The sequence below is a fragment of the Gadus chalcogrammus genome, chromosome 13 (genome assembly GCF_026213295.1).
Source record: "Gadus chalcogrammus isolate NIFS_2021 chromosome 13, NIFS_Gcha_1.0, whole genome shotgun sequence".
In the NCBI taxonomy this organism is placed as follows: Eukaryota; Metazoa; Chordata; class Actinopteri; order Gadiformes; family Gadidae; genus Gadus; species Gadus chalcogrammus.
The window spans coordinates 14,171,714-14,194,488 of NC_079424.1; the positions used below are offsets into that span (position 1 = coordinate 14,171,714).

At 45.3% G+C, this 22,775-nt stretch overlaps 1 protein-coding gene across 1 annotated transcript in view; it reads left to right on the forward strand.

Moving 5' to 3' along the window:
* Positions 1-22,775, forward strand: part of ppp1r16b (protein phosphatase 1, regulatory subunit 16B) — a 58,546-nt gene that overhangs the window by 12,692 nt on the left and 23,079 nt on the right. Inside the window, exon 2 of the mRNA XM_056605484.1 lies at positions 2,672-3,185. Within this exon, the coding sequence (XP_056461459.1) occupies positions 2,912-3,185 (274 nt within the window). The 5' untranslated portion in view covers positions 2,672-2,911. The remainder of the gene's footprint in view (positions 1-2,671; positions 3,186-22,775) is intronic.

The window sequence follows — 22,775 nt, forward strand, 5'->3', positions numbered from 1 at the left end:
CCCTCTTAACGTGGTGTCACACTGAACAAGCCCACATAGCAACTGGTAAACACGCGAGAGACAGATGCCTTCTCAGCCTGTTGCTAGCTAAATGATCTCTAGCGTGAATAACTGCTCCGCTAATGAAGGTTGCGTGAGTGGCAGCCTTTGATTGAAGAACAACACACGCCGCGCATCGGGTAGACGACGGCACAGCAGTGAACGTCTACAGGATCATCCTTCACATGAACCACACATGAGCCACTGCTTCATAGCTGCCCCGTTTTGACACATTTGATGTGTGTTTTTTCGATGTACCCAGATTTGATTACACAGATTCTGCTCGCACAGTAGGCACACACAACATGAATTAAGGCCCCCCCCCCCCCCGTCTGCTGCATCTGGCCCTTGCCTAGCGGGCGCTGAATAGGCTTCATATACACTGGCACAAACACAGTGTGGGCTGTGCCTTAGGTGGAGTGCAAAGCTGACAGAGCGGACAAATAACGTGTGCTGCATGCGGGGCCACAGGGGGACTAATGGAGCTGTTGTTGATGGTGCCGAAATATATGTTGTATTCAATGGTGATCTTGAATACAGAAGCGCAAGAGAGCCGCCTTGAGAACACTCTGTGTTATGATGCAGTTAGTGTCATTATGCTCGAAAATTACCTGAATGGAATCGGTAATCGGTGGCCGGCGGTATCTTTGTTGATATGATGATCGGGAGGAAGACATTCGTTCCGAACTCTTCTCGCTGTCACCGTTCATTCTGATTCCCTTTAACGCTGCATGTAATGCAGATAACATTATCCCTCTGTGATACATTGCGATTGCTATATCATAGAGCAATAAACCCTGTCATGGAAGTGCAAAGGAACCTATCATATACCCCGAATACCAGTCAGAATCACACTACTACTGTATATTGCTGAGGTGCTTAATACAAAAGCCCATATTTTACTCATCAACAGGAACACACTGTCCAATTGCAGATTGCCATGTGAATTTTACTGCTTGCTGGCTCTACCAATGAGCTTGACCCAGTCAGTCAGTGGTTGCTGATAAGTCTCTCTCTCTACCTCTCTATCTGTGAGTGGGGCTCAGTTGCTCTCCGTCTCAGTCTCTCTGGAGTAGATACTTGAGTTCACACCAGCACCCTTGGGGTGGTGTAGGAACATCGGGTGCATGAATTTATGCATGCACCTAAAAGATGACAACTTGACAAGCTCTGATTTTAAGAGGGATAGAGTGGGTGTCCTTGGCATGTTCGAGGCAACAACGTAAGAGGTAAACACTAAGAGGCAACCAGGAGAGAATGCTGGTGTGTGTGTGTGTGTGTGTGTGTGTGTGTGTCTGTCTGCGTACGTGTGTGTCTGTGTGTTTGTGTGTGCGTGCCTGTCTGCGTACCTGTGTGTCTGCATATGTTTGTGAATGAAACTTGTAGACTTAAAGAGAGCTGAGGGATGCCGGAGGAAGTGATTAGGTGGCCTACTTCCTGTCCGAGTTCTGAGCAGAACTCGACAGCGGTTGAATTGTTCCTAAGCAACGCTGTGTTCTTTGGAGGTTGGGCTGATGGACTAGACATGGTAATGCATGGTGAAAACGGGGGATGTGAGCTGAAATATGTGACAGACCATAACCATCACACAGACTCACTTGACCTCACATTGACTTGTAAAAGGGTTCTCACGAATGGGAGGGCAGCCATGTGCTCATTGTTTGTGGAATGTTGCGTGTGTCTATGTGGTAAATAATCAGGAAGTTATTACTATAGTATGTGTCTCTAAAAGCTCAAGGGAAGTGTTCTGAAACAAGTTGCATAAACATTCAAAGGAATATGCAATGCAATCATGGTCTAGAGATCCTCAACATTTATATTGACTTTGGTTGATGGGAACATATCGTTAAAATATGTTGGCAGCCGTAAGTAACAACACCTCACTCATGTAGATGCAGTCGCTCACTGTGTACAACCAGGTACCTTACCCAATACATTCCATTAAACACAAGGTTGCCTTTTAGTTTGTTTCCGCACACGGTTCAGGATGTGGTCTACCTTTGGAAACTTCAATTCAACCTAACCCCATTTGATCAAATAGTATGAATCCGCCGGATCTGACACTTGGCATTCATAGACCTATTCAATTCTGATGTAAAGTATCTAGTATATAAAGTAGGAACTTGGTTTTGGGCACCAAAGTAATCTAGCACAGGTAACGTAATTTTTCTGTTTCAAAAGCATTTCCGTTCATGGTTGTCAAAACATTTTTGATGGTTGCCGTAGATAACTCATCATTACTGTTGTGTCCTTGATTTTCAGGCACACATTTTATACATTGACCGTGACTGAGTGATGTAATTCTACATCTATGATGTATTTTCTGGGTAGTAATAATAATGTGATTACAACTTCTTGTCATATTCCAACCAAGGTCAGTAAAAAACAAAGAAAAGCAGCACTTGAGTCAGATGTAGGCTTAGTGAAATACTCAAGGGCCTAGAACAGATGCCAGCAAAAATGGTGGGAACAAAAGTGCCAATTTGGAACGACATCAACTGCTAAGTGAGGTTGTCATACGTATTCAGTGCAACATAAGGGAGGCAATTTAATTTAATTGTTGTTCTATGTTCTTTTCAACCAATCCTTTCAAAAATGATAATCCTTTCTTTCTTTTTTGTTTCTTCTTCAGTTCCCTGGAGCGTCCACGGCGGTTGACGGGATGGTGACGGAAACCCTGACGATGCCGTAAACAATCGCACGGACGACGCGATGACGAGGATGACCATCATCATGGCGGGCCGCCGCGACGGGAAGCGCAGTCCTTGCTAAGCCCTCCCCGACTCCCCGTCACCTCATCGGCCCCAACCATTCACCGCCTCCCACCCTTCACTGCCCCCGCCCGACCTCCGCGCCCTCTGCCTGGTCCACCATGGCCAACCACCTGGAGCTGATCCAGGAGCTGCAGCAGCTGGACAAGGTGCCCAGCATGGAGCGGCTGCGAGCCGCTCAGAAGCGCCGCACCCAGCAGCTGAAGAGGTGGGCCGTCTACGAGAAGGACATGCAGAGCAAGAAGCGCAAGGCCGACCGGAAGGGGCGCGGCGGCGGCGGCGGGAACAGCCAGCTGCAGCCGTCCCGGAGGCACGTGTCCTTCGCGGCCAGCGTGGCTCTCCTCGAGGCCACGGCCAGGAACGACCCGGACGAAGGTACGGGGGCGTGTGGATCGGTGGAGGTGCTTGGTACAGAGCGTGGAGTTGGAATGACTGGAGTTTTGCAATGTGTGTGACTAAAGATGGGTTGGGTTGGGGCGTTTTTATTATGATTGCGATGTTTGGAATAGTGTTTATTCCATGAGCGCCGTGAAGGTTGATATCATTTCGTGGGATCATTTTACGCAGTTTCAGTGTGGTGAAGTGAATGCCTTGACTGGGTTGCCCCGCCCATGCTGCCGGCGATTTGAGTTCGCCCTGCAGAAGGGTCACAAGAAGAGCAATACATTTCTTTCTAGTTTCGATACGTTTCTGCGGGAACTAATCACCAAGCTGGCTTTTCCCCCTGGCGCGCTATTTGCTGGTTTAACACAATGATGACGGGGAATCGACGGCAAGCAGCCAATTGTGTACAGAGTCATTCGAACTAGGCCCATTGATCACGCCAGCTTGCAAGACCAACGTGCAATCTACATTTGAGCTTGGTCTGGCAATAGCCAGTCTAGTGAATGCCTGCTTGGTCATCACATCAACAGCAGTTTTTTTTTTTGTGTGTAGCACATAGTGAAAGATAAAGCCACAAAAACAAATTATGTTGGTGAATAGTGAAGAGTATTTGATTAAGCTAACCATGCTGAATCTATTGATATTGATATTGGCCAGCTTGGATTGGTATACATAATATCCAACATTTAATAGGAGGAAGAAGCTGAATCTTGGCAAGAAGCTGTGACCAGACGCAGAGAAGAAGTGACACGATACGCAGGAGCAATGGACTCTTAAGGACAACAGACAAATGCGTTCTGCTCCTGTTGATTAAAGGCTGAGTCAGCCCGGGTCCTGTTTGTGGAGACAAAGTCAAAAGAACAACAACACTCTGTGTATTTAAATAATTGCTGCAATTTCTTGCCTTCTTCAAGACGTCAGGATATTAAAACGCCAAGGTCAGTGATACGATTAGCTTGGCCTGGCCCACTTTAACTGCCCGCAGAATTCACTCTTTTCTGACTCGATTCGTTCTGCCAGACGGGCCTTTATCATAGGGAACTAATGGAGTTGTCACGCAGATGAAACCGCCAGTCTTTTAATTAAAAAGGCCTTCGGATGGTGGCCCCTATTTGGCAAGGATAATTGTTTCCCACCTCCGCAATCCCGCGGTGCCACTGCCTTTCTGCCACCAAAACACCGGATTAGTGATGCAGATTCAATAGACGGCTATCTCTTAGATAAGGCACACATTTTATTCTGGTGTTGTGTAGAAATTGGGGGGGAAACAATCTAGCAGCCAGGGTCTAACCCAGGGCCAGGGCCCTGCTTGTTGAAGAGTTCTTCTTTCATGATGGAAACAAACACAGGTGCACAGAAGATGGCCATCCTTGCTTTTTCTTATAGCAAACAAAGCAAAAGCATATAAATACATACACTACCATCAGTTCCTTACAGAGGTAGAATCACTGCATAGTACAGTGAATAGTCTGTGGGTCTTCACTGTGCTGAGTAACCGAATCCAGATAAGAGAACCAGCAGGTGATAAATGGCTAGCTCCTAATTGAATGAAAGCAAACAGTACTTTGGCAACTTTTTTTAGCCCTACTCAAAATAAATTCTTTCACCTGGGATGTGATGCTGTTATGGGCCTTTTTACTGTTTTATTAAGAACTGATGAAAGTGTTGTTGTTGGGTTATATTTACCACTGCTAAAAGCTTTTTGGTCTCCGCTGCGACAAAATGGTCTGGGTTCCTCGCTGCTATTTACAGTAAAGGTGCAAAGTCAAAGATTTTGTTAACTGACAAATTATTCCTCCACAAAATAGAGGGCATCACCCCTATTGTCAGAAACATGGAAATGCATATTCCCTCCCTCCTCCTACCTCCGCCTTTCCTCTCCCCCAAAAGCGCATTACCCACTGAATAAAGTTGAAAGCTTCCTGTTAACAGGAAGTCTGTGCTACAGCGTTAGTTTTTGTCCTTCAAGCGTCTGTAAGTAAGAGCCATCATTCCAGGGTACTTTTGACATGATTGACAAGAGGTTAGAATTCAAGGTTAGAATAAGTCCTCCTTCGTCATTCTCTCATGTTGGACTGTGGGCGGACGCTGCATTGACGGCACTACGAGACGGTATTGGCTGCCTACTAAAGTAAACATCTCTGCAACACATTGCTTCAAATTCTGGTAATAACAATATTAAAAAAAGTTTTAAACATATGTTCAACTGTACATTTTATGTTGACTACATTACTTAGAACTTTAATGGCTCAACATGTACATTATGAATTCAAAACTTTAAACTTATAAGTTACATATTTTAAACCTATAATTATCAAGTTGCTTCTTTAATTATATGTTTAAGACCTTAAAAGGTATAATTTATGTTGATGTTGCACCTTTTAAGCCCTAAACCCAATTGGATGGCGGTTGGAATCAGAAATAGCATGCTACTGCTAGTTTAAGATGACCAGAAATGTTTTTGATACATTATATATCCGTGAGTGGTCTTCCACGGATATGTCATTAAAAAAACATAAAAAAAACATAAGGGCAGAGCAGATGTTGTAGTTGACTTAATCTGCAGTTTCTTTAATGAAAACTTTATAAATATTAAATTGATTGAATTTTTGAGCAAGCTGTTGGGAGTGGTGCAGTCTGTCGATGATAATCAACAATGTTTTTAAACCTTAATCTTCCCATATTGCTCAGATTTGTATATTTCTATGATGGTTATTGGTTGCTATTCTCGTGGGATGGTTCACCTAAAGTTCACTGTGGAAACCTAGCCTAACAAAACAAATTAAAGGCGTGTGTTTGAGGAAGTTTCAATCAAAACGAATTGCATTGTTTTAAAGAGTCAACAAATACCCACTTAGTTACTTCATTGTATAAGGAACATTGATTTTCCATTAGAATGCAATAGGATACTGTTTTAGATTGAAATCAATACTGTTACTTGAAATTGTATGTTCCATCAGTCTAAAAACATCTTCTTTGGTTCCTTTGGCCTTTTCTTCATTAGATGGGTGGAAACGGCAGGCTCTGCATCTAGGCATAACTTTGCTTTGCAATGCAGTGAACAAGGACAGACTTTAGAACCGATTTATTTGCAGTTGGCGTGGGAACAGAAGCTCCATGGTCGTAGGAGAGAGAGAGAGAGAGAGAGAGAGAGAGAGAGAGAGAGAGAGAGAGAGAGAGAGAGAGAGAGAGAGAGAGAGAGAGAGAGAGAGAGAGAGAGAGAGAGAGAGAGAGAGAGAGAGAGAGAGAGAGAGAGAGAGAGAGAGAGAGAGAGAGAGAGAGAGAGAGAGAGAGAGAGAGAGAGAGAGAGCGCTCTAATCCCTTCTCTTATGGCCTCTGCCAATGTTTGATCACGGCACGTTACATACAAGGAGAAAAAGTCTTAACATTGTGAAATTGAAATAAATTAAACATCGTGGGGCACGGAAATTAAGAGGGCGGCAATGACATCCAACATTGAATGAATGAGTCAAATTGATCTGCAATGCAAACGACACCCCCTGGATCTAAACAGTGCAAGTCACACGGCCAAACGTGGCAGTGGAAAGTTGATTAGCAGATTACAGGGGCAGAAATAAGCAGATCCACTTATCACCTCTCGCAGACACAAGGGGCCGTGTGCAGTCTGCCCTTGGGCAGACAGGGCTGCTCTTGAGCTCATACGATGAAGCGCTTGATTTTGTCGAATGGGGGCCCTGATTCAAACGCTTATTGGCTGTATCGGTGGCGGGGAGTGTTCCCTTTGATCCTGTGAAGTGTGTGTATGTACATTTTCCTTGGTGTGTGTGTGCGTGTGCCACACCGCTGTGCGGCAGTAGCTGTGACTCCAACCGGCGACCCCAGGAGGACCCCATCAGGAGTAAGGGTACCGGTCACAATGTGTGTGGGTGTGCGTCTGGGTGTGTGTCTGCGGGCTGGCTGGCTGGCTGGCTGGCTGGCTCAACAGACAAGGTGTGGAGAGATCCGACACGGGGAGGTCAGACCCGAGGAGAAATGCAATCATGGAGGGACACTATATACAGAGGTGTCTGCTCGATGTGTCTCGTGTTTGTTTACGTCTTATATCACTGTCCGTGTGTGCACTGATGTGCATTAGAGCCAGCGAACCTCTCCACCATAAAGTGATAATAGCAGAGAGAGTGGGAGGGGGGAAGATAAGGATAAGGTTGAGTTAAACAGCCAATAAAAAGGATGAGCTGGATCTGGATTGGGAGTCCTGCCCCTGTCCGGTCTTCACTGGCTTGTCCTCCATCTGTGGACCCCCGCCCTCCCCCTGTCTTCCCCAAGTGGGAGGCTGAATGGCTGTTAAGATAGGTTAAGCTACCGGCGGGGGCATCACAATCCGTCTGTGCTATCCAGACTGATATGCTTATGTCCCTCTCTGGGGAACGGCCGTCCAATGGTGGCGCGGTGGATGGGGTCAGGAAGGCCAATGAGGATACTCTAACGATCTGTGTCCTGTCTCATCATGGGCACACTGCGACCGGACACTGCTCTCACGCACACCAAACCCGAACATGCATGCATGCACGCATACATGCAGACCCGTGCAAGTACACATACCGATGCGCGCGCACAGACACACACACACACACACACACACACACACACACACACACACACACACACACACACACACACACACACACACACACACACACACACACACACACACACACACACACACACACACACACACACAAGTACAGACACTCACGTACACACTAACAGACACTTTAGACTAGACCCCGGCCGGTATATCGGATGGCTGATTTTATTGACCGAGATCGTATCGGCGTATAGTTTTGCCGACATGAAAACGTTAAAAAATGTGTAGAATTATAAATGTAACCACCTCCCTATAAATCCTCTACTGCGGTGGTTGTACCTCTAAATCAGGGGTGCCCAACCAGTCGATCGCGGTCTACCAGTAGATCGCCGACGCGACTTTCCGTCTCGTAAACGGTCGTTGCCATTTGAAACGGTCGATGCCATTTCCGATTGCGTCCGCTCTCCGATCTTGAATTCCGAATGCTTCGTGAAACGGTCGATGCCATTTCCGACCATGTCCGATTGCGTCCGCTCTTGGAGTCAGTTAAAAACAGCACAGGGTGGAATGTTTTTTTCCGCTCAGTTGCCGTGAGTAATTATGAAACTATCTATGCCAGTCATACATAATGATTGATTGAATAGAGGAGACCTGGGACAGTTGCAACACTTTTTGCTATAATGGCTCTTTTGCTTAGCAACCATTTGAATTTAAGGGATGATATTTGAATAAAATAAACTTACATCTGTCAGCTATTCATCAATAAAATTTAAGGATGATTACCTTAAGTACATTATTCACAGTTGGCCTTTGAATGTAAGATGCCAACAGCAACTGTCCCCGTAAAGACACCCATGATAAAGACTGATATGCTCGGATATAAATAACAATAATCGGGTTAAATAACTTCACATGGTGTGTCTGGTGTGTTTCCAGCATTCGTAGTGTTGATCAGCAGATATATAGTCCGCCAAGACGTTGAGATTGCTTAGTAACCAGAGACTCTGTCCATGCAAGTGAACGGAGCGTTCCCTCTTCGTCATAACTATCAAACCACACATCCTTCACATTCACCGAGCGAACATTATGAAAGTAAAATGCACATTTCTCGTTAAAAATGTTTCCATAAAAGCATTTAATGGCGTAACTATGTTACTATTTCCACACAGAATAAAGAAAGATGTCGGCCGTATGCTTCTGTCCAAGCTCACTACTCTCTGCCAGTGACGTCGGGTCAAGCTCAACGCTGATTGGGCAACGCGGCTAATCAATTCAAGATCGGAGAGCGGACGCAATCGGAAATGTTCGGAAATGGCATCGACCGTTTCAAATGGCAACGACCGTTTACGAGACGGAAAGTCGCATCGCCGACAGATCCCAAGTCGATCGCGAGGGGTGAAGAAAAAAAAAAAAAAAAAACTTTTTTTTTTTTTATTTTATTTTTTTTTTAATGAAATTAAATTTGCGCGGGACATATACGCGCGGTAGCGCATGTGCTGTTAACAGCAGTTGAAAGCCGTCAACAGTAGTTACACACTCCTAAACGTTGGCATGGCTGAGGGGAAACAAGCTAAGACCTACCATTTTCACCCTGAGTGGGAGGAAGATTATTGATTATCGTTGAGAAGGTGCCGTGCGCAGACGGAATGAAACCCCCACTGAAGTCCGTAGGTTCACGATACAACCCCCCCCCCCCCCCCCCCCCCCCCCCCCCCCCCGTCAACAATTGTTCTCTACCCCCCCCCCCCCCCCCCCCCCCCCCTGGCTTGAAGGTAGGTTTGCTGGTAGATCTCGGGAGGTTGGCTACTTGAAAAGTAGATCTTGGGTCAAAAAAGGTTGGGCACCCCTGCTCTAAATGCTTTACCTGAGCAGTTTTACATCAATTTCTATGTTAGGTCAGCAGCTCCTACCCATACAGGTTCCTTTAGCTCATGATTTTAATGTGATGCTGCTGGTCCCTGAAGCATTGCTGAATTGTGAGCAGCAAATCCCAAGGAGCCGCTCCACCCCCAAAATATATCGAATAACGGCCGATATATATATTTTTTGATCTGTAATTTTTACTCTCCATTATCTGTATCGGCCCCGAAAATCCAGTATCTTTCTGGCTCTGCTTTAGACTATTTATTGTAACCACAGAAGTGACTTATCGGTTTCAATATATTATAGAATAACGACTTTCTATAAATCTACAGGGTTTTTCATTAGCCTCTGGCTATTTTCTTACAAATGAACAAATACTATTTCTGTGGCCATGTACAGTATACATTTTTGTGCTGCGAAGTGCGAACCACTGATGTTCATTGTATTCATCCCTGATGTGTAAGCTAATTGGCCAACTGGGTCCATTATTTGGCCTATATCTAGTAAGGTGATGCTTTGCTTATACGCTTTCTGCCTCTTATTTTTTAATTAAATAGGCATTGATGAGTCCCTTTAGATGAGCTTCAACCATACCATTTTAAATTGAAATGGTCACAAATTGTCAGTACTTATGCAAAGTAAACATATTTGAGTAAACCCTTAGTAGTTACTGACGCTAGGCACACTCTTTGGTGCACTAAAGTATCCACCTCATTAACCTACTATGTTTTTTTTTAATACCTGTCTCTCTTCTCCTCCTAACATTAATAATACACTATCTCATCGAGGCAGCAGGATCCTAATAAACTACCCCGGTCTCCCTGTCCTTCCCAAATAATGTCTGGCCAACAGTCTTGAACGGCAGCAAAAGCATAACAAGCTCTGTCACAGCTCTCTTTCTTTTACATGATACTCTTTACCCTCACATTTGACAACGTTGTCCGTCTTTCACAAGACCACACCCAAAGTGCACTGATGGCCGCTTTTTCCCACGAATCATGATTAATAGTCGCAGAGCATCCACCTCACTCCATAATCCTTATTCCCTCAATCCCTTTTGTTAGAAACCCCAGCTTATGCCTCAAACTCCACCATCCTTCCCACTGCCGTATTATCATGAAACTCCTAAGCGTAAATAACGTTTCTGTTCACGTTGATTTATTTGACATTGACAAGCGACCAGGCTGAATGTGACGTCTCATTGAAGGAGGTTGGAGTGGGTGTCTGATACTTGGTTTTTAAATGAGGTCTTGTGGGGGCTTTTGTCTCTCTGTCTCATCAGAGCTGTGAGGTGGGGTCCCTGTAGAGGGGGGGATAGGCTTTGCTGCTCAGATGCAAATGGCAGCCACAGAGTAGCTCAAAGACAAATCAGGATAATAAGGAGGAAGAGCAAAAGACCATGATTACGCATGGAGAATCGCTGAATTTTCTGATATTATATTGGAGGTGGCATTTAGTATTATATAGGTCTCTGCGTTCAACAGTATTGGACTTGTATATAAACCTGCTAATGTTCGGTTTCATTGCTCGCTTGATTACTTATTCTCCTGTTTACTTTCTTTCATTAAAGAAACAAGGCGCTTCTGAAATCAGTATCAATATTATTTTGAGCATTTTTTGAAAGTGCGGGAGCAAAGAATTCAGCCGTGGTTGTCAGATGTGTGTGTGTCGTTTTGATAGTCGGGTCATTTTGGGCTCCTGCCCACCAGGCTACAAGAACTCACCGATAATGAGTCGGCCCACTCATTTGGGGGAAGGGGGAAGAGAAGGGGGGACTGGGGCTATGGTGCGATCTGATTGTAGCGCTATGTTGGGGGTCTCAAGACACGCGATTCGGCAGCCCCCTGGTAGAGTCGGGAGGGCAAAATAAACCTTTGATTATTATCATGCATGAGTCGCGTAGTGGGTGGGGGACAGAGACTGAAATCTGTGAACACGGGGGCAACAGCGGGTGGGTTGATCCAAACAGCCTGTTCCCAACAACGGATGACTGTGATATCTGGATTCAAATGTCGACAATCGGACATAAGCCCACAATTTCCCTTCTTGTAATTGCTTAAAGTGCTGCCTCGCTGTTTACCAGAGCAAAACAAATCCTTTTGTCTGAACCAGGAAAAATTCTGTGTTCAAACGGTGCTTAAAACGTGCTTAAAACTGTCGTTCACTGGAGAGAGTGTCGATCAATCCAGTAGCCATTAAACAAATATCCCTAGCGGACCTCATTCCCGTCCACGTGGGTGGACGTGTTCCCCCACTTTAGTCCCATTTTGGGAATTTTTTTCCGGGAAGGCCCAGGTAATCTGATACTAGAGTCTGCATGTGTGTGTACCCCCGCAAGCTCATTGTGATACGTTATGCAATTACGCCGCTGCAGAGCATCGCTAGCTGTGGAAACAATTTACATAAGAACAGCTTCGCGCTCTCACCTGTCTTTACCAAATTAATTTTAAAATATCAAAGTGACTTATGATGAACATACTGTGCGAAGATTCCTTCCTAATGATCCAGCGTTCATAAACATAAGCATAATAACATGTCACCAAAGTCAATGAGTTTAAAGGACACTTGAATATCCACGATCCCTTTGCGAGGTCAACAGTGTGGGGTCTATCGCGAGTGGGACATCTCAAGGTCTCCAAGGAGAGGGCTATTTGTCTCCCCCCCGCTGTATCTGAACCCCATCGATCCGTGGTGCTAAACCCCCCTCTATCTCAGCCCGCTGCCGCCCCCGTCATTCCGACAGCTCCTACCATCCCCATCCTCGTCCCTGAGCTGCGTCCAGGATCAACCACCAAGCCCCAGACCCACACAAACACACACCCGTCACCCCCCCACCCCCTTCTTTACTCTATCCCCTTCTTCTTCTTCTTTTTTCACTCCCAACCCCTCTCTCAACAAATTAACATTCCGCAGCCTTCTCTCTGGCAGATGCACATGCTTTCGGCTACAGAGGGTCCTCTCCGTGCTAATAACTGGCCATGACCGCAGCTATGGCGGGTCATGGTGTGGACCACAGGCATCCTGGGCTTGTTGTTCTCCATGGGCCGTCCTTCACCTTGTGGCCACCTCGGTGCCAGACGCCGGCCGGGCGCCGGCGCTTGAACGGTCGCAATGACTTTGGGTTAGGCCGCAGACCGTCCGCCACGCGGTTGTGCGGAGCCGCTTTGAAAGGCATTGTGCGTGGCGTTCAATCGGCCGTTTGGGTATGCCGTGACGGTTGTGTTGTCAGTTGGACACGTGAGTTGAAGTGGGCCGTGGAATAATCTGCATTTTGGCGGCGGCAGCCTTGTTGCAACCGGGGAGAAACGGTGTTCTGGGTCATCGCGTGTCACGAAGCTTCAAAGTTGAGCGGGGCCCATTTTTTCACAGTCTGTTGGCCTCGCGTTCAGCAATTAAAAAAGCTGTCCACATTTCTGGTGGACTAGTTACCATTTATGTTCCCTCTGCTAAGCCTCGTTCATATGGACCCTGTTCCGTTTACCAGCTTCTTTCAGTCTGAAGCCCTTATCAAGATCTCCTTCTCCCTCTTTTCCACCAGCCCCCCCCCCCTCCCTCCCCAAGCCCCTACTCATTTCAATCGCAATCCCCCCGGGTGAGCACAGCCTCTCAAGTTGGTAACTCCTATTACCATGGTTACTGAATCCATGGAAGGAATCAAAACGCCAGGAAGCATGGCCCACAGTTACCAGAGTTACTTATGCTGAGATCAAGTGTGGCATCCTCAGCGCTGCTGCTGCTGCTGCTGCTGCTGCTGCTGCTGCTGCTGCTGCTGCTGCTGCTGCTCCCGCTGCTCCTCCATGTGGGGCTGGTGTGCTGGGAGACGGGGGTGGGTATGTCTGTGCTGTGTATTCTGGGAGGGAGAGAACGGGCTGATGTCTGTGCTGGTAGCATTAGATGGAGATATGGTGTGGTTGCTGTTGGATAGGGCCAAACTATATTTTTGTTGAAGTTATAATGGCATTTTTGGGCTCGTTGAACATAATCTGGGATTTATTTTGGTCTGCCTTCAAATCGGCCCTTTTTACATTTTTGGTGCTGTTGCTTCGCATTCTGCGATTTGCATTCACTCAAGACAGCGATGCCTGTGTGTGTGTGTGTGTGTGTGTGTGTGTGTGTGTGTGTGTGTGTGTGTGTGTGTGTGTGTGTGTGTGTGTGTGTGTGTGTGTGTGTGTGTGTGTGTGTGTGTGTGTGTGTGTGTGTGTGAGGGGGGGTTAAAGGCACTGTCGATTAGGTGCTTGACTCATCAGCACCAATCATCCTAAATCTCGTGCTCCTTTCAGCCTGCTGCTTACCCAGCCCCTGCATCATGTCTCTACGTCCATGTGCCAGAGATTGTGTGGTCTTGCATGCCACGACCATAAATCCTGCGATAACCCGTTGGATTAAGAGAGCGGGATTAGGCCCATCCCACCAAACGGCTTCAAACGAGCCTCATTAAAAGCATAAACTGCTGATGGCAAGATCATGCTGGTTCAACAGGGCATATGGTTGGCTATATCTGGCAATTTGGATTATCTGTGTTAAAGCTATTATTTTGCATTCTGATAGTCGAGTTTTGGCATAACACTGTTTTGATTTAATTTGGGAAGAATGTCACTCAAATTTGGAGGATGTCATCAAGGTAAAAGTATAACAGTTTGTTGATGATTTTTGTGGATTACATTGAAAATGGCAAAAGCTATCTTAATGCCTTGTTTACAAGGTCCACACAAATAGTCAGTGGTTCCCCTCCCTTATGTCTATCTTTAACTCTCTGTCCCTCTCTCTCTCTATCTGTTTCCCTCCCTTTAACTCTCTCTAGCCCTCTCTATTTGCATCTTCCATTGCTCTCTCTCTCCTTCTCTCACTCTGTCTCTCTCACTCTCACTCTCACTCTGTCTCTCTCTCTCTCCGTCTCTCTCGGTTTCTCTCTCTGTCTCTCATTTGATCCCTCTCCTTAACCCTATCGCGATCTCTTCGAGGTAAGAAGGGTTTAGTAACGAAGGTATGAAGCAGCTAACTCACTGTTTGATCAAGGCTTGAAGATACCAAAAAGCTCTACCTACTAGTTATAACAGGTTGATGTTTTGTCTTTCCTGTATAGCGTTGCCTCACCCAAAACCACGCCTCTTGGATTTATTTTCGGGTGGATAGTGTAAGGGCTGCTGTGCATCTTCACCAGAAATGTTCAAGCCCCCATTGGCTGTTTGATAATATTATACTATATACTACTTATATAATACTCATGGAAGCTGTGTGTCTTACTGCAGGTTTAAGGCCAGAAGGCTACAAATGCGGCAATAGAGAGCCGCATTGTAGCCGCTCATTTAGACTTCAAACGCAGTGGATCTGAAATCCACTGGCGTCCACAGAATAATGCTTTGTGATATTTTTGTTTCAGCTTTTTGAGTTATTAAAGAAACACTGTAGAAATGAAAAGAAATACGATCAGATGATAAAAACGCAATTCCGGAGCAGTGGTCTCCGCCGACTCTGATTCAGGCAGGGTGAGATATGACTTTCTCCAGGGTAGAGAGAGGGCCAAATCGGGGCCAAATCGGGCTCAAACGGGCTCATGAGCTACATGGTGACAAAGAGCCCAGACCAATCTGATTTCAGGTCACAAGGGGGTGGAGAAGTCCCCCCCCACTGTTCAGGTGAACTTTTCAAACCGAGCCTCACGCTGATTTAGCTGCGTAGACAGAAACAACGTGGGCGTTCCAGTTCAGTTTCTACTGTATTTGAAGTAGTTTTAATGGATCATTTAGGCGTAATTTAGAAAATAAATGAATAAATGTGTGATTAATTATGAATGTTGTAAACATGAGTTTTTATAAACGTAGAGGTAAAGCAACAAGTAGGCTTTTCCATAGCTGTGTAGATAATCAACAAGCCAAATAAAGGAGCAAGCCCTCCTCCCCCTCCACCTCCTGCCCTGGAACGGGGAGTGCAGAGTCCACAATGGCCTTATTTTCCAGGAAAGGAGAGAGGAAGAGTCTGCCGCAGAAATGGATTGAAGGCCGTAGTGACAGTTATTGGATTTTGTTTGTGGTGAGTGACCAATGATCACTGCTGGTCAGAGGATTATTAAAAAATGTACACAGCCCTACTAACATCAGAGACTATAACTTGCAGGGACATATAGACCATTCAGCATTATAAAGGTGTGACAGTATTGCTATCTCACAAACACTTAATGTGTTTCCGAACATATGTTTTTCAGAATTCCTTACCGTTGATTTAGACTAGAATCATGGGGAAGAGCTGACGTCTGCTCTCCAAGATGTTAGTGCGTACCCTGTCTGTGAAGACTGGATGTCTGGCAGCTGTTGTATTTGCCAGTTCTGTAACAAAGCACAAAGGGCATTTTTAATACGATTTGATTTTTCTTTTTCAAGACAAATAGCTTCGGCGAAGGACGTTTCTCAGATAGAGGAAGGCTGTTTTGACTGCACACGCTTATCTTTACACATTTTTGCAGGTCTACTACCTCGGCCTCTTCCGTATTTTGGAGGACACTAGGATGCCTGACATTGTCTGGTGATGCTAGTGAACATCCTGTTCCAACAAAACCACAAGGCTGTCTCGCTCCGTCTCCTCGCATGTTGTGAAACGCCATGTAAAACATGTAGTAATATTTTTTTTCTAAAGTGATCAACTCTGTCTTAGGTCGAATTGAGGCCATTTCAAACAATGCACACATCCCCACTCGTGTATTGTTTTTATCTTTGTTTTTTGTTTTTCAAAAGGTGTGTTTTATTTTATATTTTTTTATTCTGCCACTGCTTTAGCAGATACACCAGTAAGAGCAAGGGAACATACAATTAAAGTCTCCTAATAGCTCATCATGTGGCAGGATAATTATAACACACAGTGCAATGCTAATTATACCAGCCATCTTCTCTGCTCACGTCCTACTAAAGCCAATGTCATTCTGCTTAAGAACTTGCCACGTGTCCCACTTTTGGAACCGTAGCCAGAATGGCGACAGTATCCCAAATGACTATTCATTATAGTCATTGTTGTTTCATGGAAACTGTGAGTTAGGGAGAGTACCTTGTAGAAGGGAAAGTTTGCGTTTATAGTAGCAGTAGTAGTAGGCTGGTGTAAATAAAAGTTGTCAGTTGTGGTGTACGACTTAGCCAGGGTTTTTTTTTTTTTTTTGAAGGTTTTATCCTTTTTATTGTAGAGTGAGTCAGGAAGGTGTGGAAGATGGAGGGGAAGACATCCAGCAATAGACTACTCGCGAGAATCAAGCCCCGGTCGCTGTGGTTAGGACTGGGCCTTAATGGTATGTGTGCTACCCGTTGAACCAGCGGGGATGCCCCAAACAGGGCTGGACCATTCCCCATGGGGGTCTCAGGCTTTGGTATGGCGGCGCCACACACAGCTGCTTTTATATCTCACATCCTCATCTCAACCGCACTCCATCTGAGAGGGTCCCCCTCCCCCCCCCCCCATCAGTCCTCTAGAGGGGAGGGAGGCTACGGGCTGGTCAGAGCGACTCCGCACAAGGTCCAGCGAGTTATTGGTTGGCCGATATCCGTCGTATGTATGTATACACGCACACAACGCCAATCTACAGGCAGCTGTGGATAGAATTTGGCCCACCTCCTTTTCCTTGGGTTCCCTTCGCCATTCCGCAATAAAGATACTTTGATCTTTGAACAGGCAAGATGTCATTGGTGGAATAGCGGGAAACGTGCCGATGCTGGATGTAATGATACCTGAGTAAGAATTGGAAGGCTTCAATTATGAGCTTTCCGAGCTCAATATTTTAAATGAGCCACTTTTAATAAAAAAAAGCAATTCCTAGTGTCTGTATTCCTAGTCGTAGTTTACAGGGCTTGAAGAGATGACGTCATAAAACACTGATCAGATTTGTCATTTGGGTTGGTTGTGTCAGCAAGTGAGGCCTTCAAAGCAGCACCTGCCATCAGATGAGGCAGAGGGTGAAGACAGCATTGATGAACCTCTACTCTGGTCTCAATAATCTGCCATCACATGTGATTGATTTGATAGTTACACCCAACCCAACATAAGTAACATTAAAAGTAGCATTTGCTAATGGGCTAGAGATAGCCTCGATTCATCAATTGGGCTTCTGTGAACAGTAGTCCAAAGCTAGGGCTAACGTCATCAACTTGCCCGCCACGTTTTGGGGAATGAACGTTATGGACTTCTAATATTGTGTGTGTGTGTGTACACGGAGATAACGTGGCATCGTGTTTAATGAGCAATAGTAGGGGGATGGAATCTCAGCTCGATCACATTGTGTGTCGCCTCTGGTCACTTGGTAGATGATATGAGCAGGCTGTGCGATGCGAGTGAACAAAGTTATTATTGTTTTATGTATTTGATCACTGAGATTGTTTTTTGGCTTGGAACCCAGTGTGCCATCCTGAATATGCTTCAGGACAATCCTTCCTAATTTCCTCTTTTAACTTTGTCTTCTTTATGTTAACATTTTATTGCATTATATGAAGGCCATCGGCCGTCCTAGTCTTTAAATAAATGCATCAGCATAGGCCGTTGCAAAACTGATATCGGTTGCCCATTCATCTGCAGGCTGTTACAGCCACACACCAATCCCTCCTTCTCCTCTCAATACGTTCATTTGTTCGTATAGCTGCTCGCAAGGGGCCTGCCTTATTAGCGGCTGGCTGTGTGCCGTTGTTACTCTGTGCGTGTCTGTTGTTTCTTTTAACAGGTATCGACTCCCCCAGGGCCAACGCACACATAAGTCCGTTGGTGCATTGTGTGTGTGTGTGTGTGTGTGTGTGTGTGTGTGTGTGTGTGTGTGTGTGTGTGTGTGTGTGTGTGTAAGAAGCAAGGCCTTCTATGTTATCTGGTAGAGATCAAGAACAGGATGTGGTGGTGAGTTACTCGGTAGACTACTGCAAGTCCTTTGCCGAACTCTTCCTGGCTTCAGGGGAAGTCACGACGTCTGGGGTATTTTAGAGGGTCAGAGAATATAGAGTTAATCGACACCTGTTCCCGCCCGACAAGAAACACATTAAAAGTCTGGCGTGTAGTTTAGGCCCAACAGTCTTGTTAAACACTTGTGAACCAAGAGGAGATTTTCAGCAGTGCTGCTGTGGGACTGTTGTTTTAATAACCGATCAATTCATCAAATGATGATCAATTCATCAATCTTTGAATTGATCGATTAGTTGGAGTAAGTCCGATAACAAACCGCCACATAATACAATGGCCTTATCAGGGGACACACACACACACACACACACACACACACACACACACACACACACACACACACACACACACACACACACACACACACACACACACACACACACACACACACACACACACACACACACACACACACACACACACACACACACTGTTTTACAGGGTTTTCCAAGATAACAGGAAGGAAGGGGGGGGAAGACTTCCTGTTAGTTGCTGATGTTTACTGTTATCTCTAGAGGAGGACCGGGCGTGGCAGCTCCACCATCTCCCAGAATGTTCTCCTCCCCGTTATGGAATTCAGAGGGGTCTGTGAGGTAATCCCTGTGGCAATCCTTCAAAGTTAGGCATATGGGATCCATTCTGAAAACTTTCCAAAACTTGCATGTCTGCATTCTGTGTGTGTGTGTTTTCTTCCTCTATGCCCTTATGTTGAACCAATCAATAGAAAAATCAGTTTTTTTTTTACTTTTTTACTTTTGCTTGAACGCTTGAATGATTTATGATACATTGCTTTAGTTTTCCTTCTTCTTCTTTCTCTCACTTTCTCTTCATCAGCAAACTTTTACAAAAAGTAAATATACTTGTGCAAAGTGCACACAAACGCTGACTGCCGGATTATTTAGAAAGGGGCAAGTTTTTTCCCCCCTACCTGTTTCTATTATTAAATACAGGATAGTGAAGTTGTGGAAGCAGGAAGAAAGTGTTTTTTGATCATGTCAGCATGCAGGGGTCATCTGTGTTTGTGCGAATACAACTGCCGTATATGTGTCCCTTTGACAGATCGCAAACATGACCTGGTACTGCATTGTTACTGCCGCACGCACTCACAGGCACACACACACACACACACACACATACACATACACATACACATGCACGCACATGCACAAAACACGCAACAGAAAACACGCACACGCACGCACACGCACGCACAGAAACACCCACACACACGCGTACACACAGAAACACAATGTAATCGAATGGTAATGCAAGCAGTGAAAGATGGCAGCAGAATGGGCCCACTTTGAAAGTCCATCCATTGTTGCTCCGGGGCTCTGCGGTCCCGGGGCCACTCTCAATTTCCAGATCCAAATGACCACGCGATGCAGACGGAAACCATCAATACATTAAACCAGCAACAACAACATGCTGCTGCTTTTCTCTTCCGTGGTCAGTCTTCCCGTCATCATCCCTCACCTCGTCTGAACCTTCATAGAAAGAGCCATCATAACTAAGATGCTGATTGTTTCCATGCCCATGCATTCTATCGCTTCCTTAGCTATAGCAAATGCAAGCAATTTGCGTGTATTTCTCTGTATCTGTGTGTGCATTTAGTTTTTTTTATCCCTAGCTGTGTGTTGGGATTTCTGTCGTGTGTGTGTGTGTGTGTGTGTGTGTGTGTGTGTGTGTGTGTGTGTGTGTGTGTGTGTGTGTGTGTGTGTGTGTGTGTGTGTGTGTGTGTGTGTGTGTGTGTGTGTGTGCGCCGCTTTAGCCTCAAACCAATTTCAAATTGAAGTCTTCCACACATCACTCACTTACACCCATTGCATATGTCCAGGTTTGCCCGGCAGCCTCTGCTGTACGTTTCTAGCCTGCAACTCTTCTGCCTCTCCCAATGCATGTTTACCAATGCATTATGTTCTTGTGCTCCCGCGGACATCTCTCCATTTGGTCGAGGGGGAGAAGAGCTATCTGACTTCTGTCGCCATCAGCCCGCCATATGGCAGCTGTCACCAAATGATTGCTTTTCCATGCTCTGACAAATGGGGGGAAATAGAAGAATGCGTTTTGCACAGACATCACGACTCACCGTACCAGTGACCGATGGGACAGACCCCATGGCCGTGGGGCACCCGGATGTAGCTTTGCAGCTCATTATGAAAATAGAAAAAAATAAATGACAATTATAATTTACCTTTTCATTTTGACCAAAATCAAAGCGCTAATCAAAGTGCAAGTATGTTAAAATAAGTACACCTACATTGTCAGATGTGTATACAGATTACCTTGTTTTTGTTCTTTCTTTTTTTTGCTAAAATCCTTATCCAGTGTCGGGATTTCTTTGTTTTATTGTTCGCTCAGAAACTGCCAATGCTCTAATTGTTTACTATTAATGCAAAACTGAAGTGCACAGAATAAAACGGTACAAATACAGTTCATACTCTTATCGCATTCGATTCTTGCCAAAGCAATTATTGTTTGTCCCTTGGTTTTGCCAATGTATTCACATGGGTTTGCTAATATAGGACTTCATAGACATAACTTCTTATAATTGGAAGCTTTTACTAAGAGTTTAACTCATAGAACAATTACATAAACTGTTTCATTCCCACTATTCCAGTTGTACTTGCAATTACATGCCACCATGCATGCACACACAAACACACGTACACACTCACTCACTCACTCACTCACTCACTCACTCACTCACTCACTCACTCACTCATTGACTTACTCCCTCACTAACACACACACACACATACACTCTCCAGCCTATTAGACTCCAGACTTGCTTCTCTTGAGATGTGTGTCCAAAAAATTTTTTGGCCAGTCACGTTAATGTCGTCACAGATTAGGCCTGCTTTTGGCTGAATAATTGTGGGTATATTTCTGTGTAATGTTCCTGTTTCCAACTCACTGCTACGTCTGCAACACTTATATTCATAATCCTGGAATAGACGTTTGCTGACTTCCTGTAGCGTGAAGTATAGCAATTCTGTGTTTGCTGCAACCCACAGATTTGTTCCATGTGCGTGTGACTGTGCATGTGGAGTTATGCGCTTTCACATTCATGATGCCCTAAAATGACTTGCTTCCACTCCAACATTATTCTCTGCGTATGATAGTAATACTGTGGCAAGAATCATCCAAAATCCCTCCCTCCTTTCTGTTAGACTCCATTCGTTCTGTCAACCTTCTCTGCTCCCAGTTAAGAACTCAATGTGTCACCAAACTGATTCATCACTCAAGGCTATTTCCCTCAAATCCATTAAGGCTAAACTGGCCGAAACAATCCCAACAATGTTCACGATGTCTACAGGAACCCTATGCCTATCCTGTGCTGCCCTGGTTCTGATTGGTTCCAGTGGTTGGGGTGGGTGATCGGTGGTAGCAGCCACAGCACAGACGGTTCTGTGTGACAGTGCTGGTGTTCCCTGATTCAGGGTCCAGAGACGCAGGGTTTATTGGATCAGGCAAAAAGCGTAATCCCAGAGCATCGTAAGGTCATCTGTCTCTCTCTCTCACACACACACACACACAGACACAGACACAGACACACACACACACAATCCCATGCACGCTAATACATACAAAATCCCATACACACTAGTATTCTGAACATACACAATCACATGTATGCACAAACTCACTCCTGACATACAAACACACAAAAAACTCCTGACCCCTGCAAACACATGCTTGCAACACACACACCCCAACTCCCACTCCTGCAACACGCACACACACACACACACACACACACCTGACACACACCTGACACACACACAAACATACACCTGATTCACACTCCTGACACATACACATACACACTCCTGACGCATCCACACTCCTGACACATCCACACACACACACACACACACTCTCTGAACACCTGTTCTCAAGGTCGGCTGGCTAAAGCCCTGAAACAGCTGATCATTAGACCATCCTCTTTGTGCTGATGTATTATTGCTGCTTTTTATGGGATGGCAGAATGATCTCCACCAGATACTTGACCCCTAGTTGTGACCTGTAAGGAATGAAAAGATTCAGGGTTATGGATTCATAACTCGCCAGCATAACAACCTGGTTTGTTACTCACCCATTGCATTGGTACTGGTTTTATCCTGGTTGTGAATAACAAGGTTGATGCTGCAGGAAAAGATTGTTAGTGTTAGTGATTCAGACGAGGACAGCAAAACATGGATTGAGGGACGATGAGCATTAAAAGGAAACCATCCAACACAGCTTTTTTC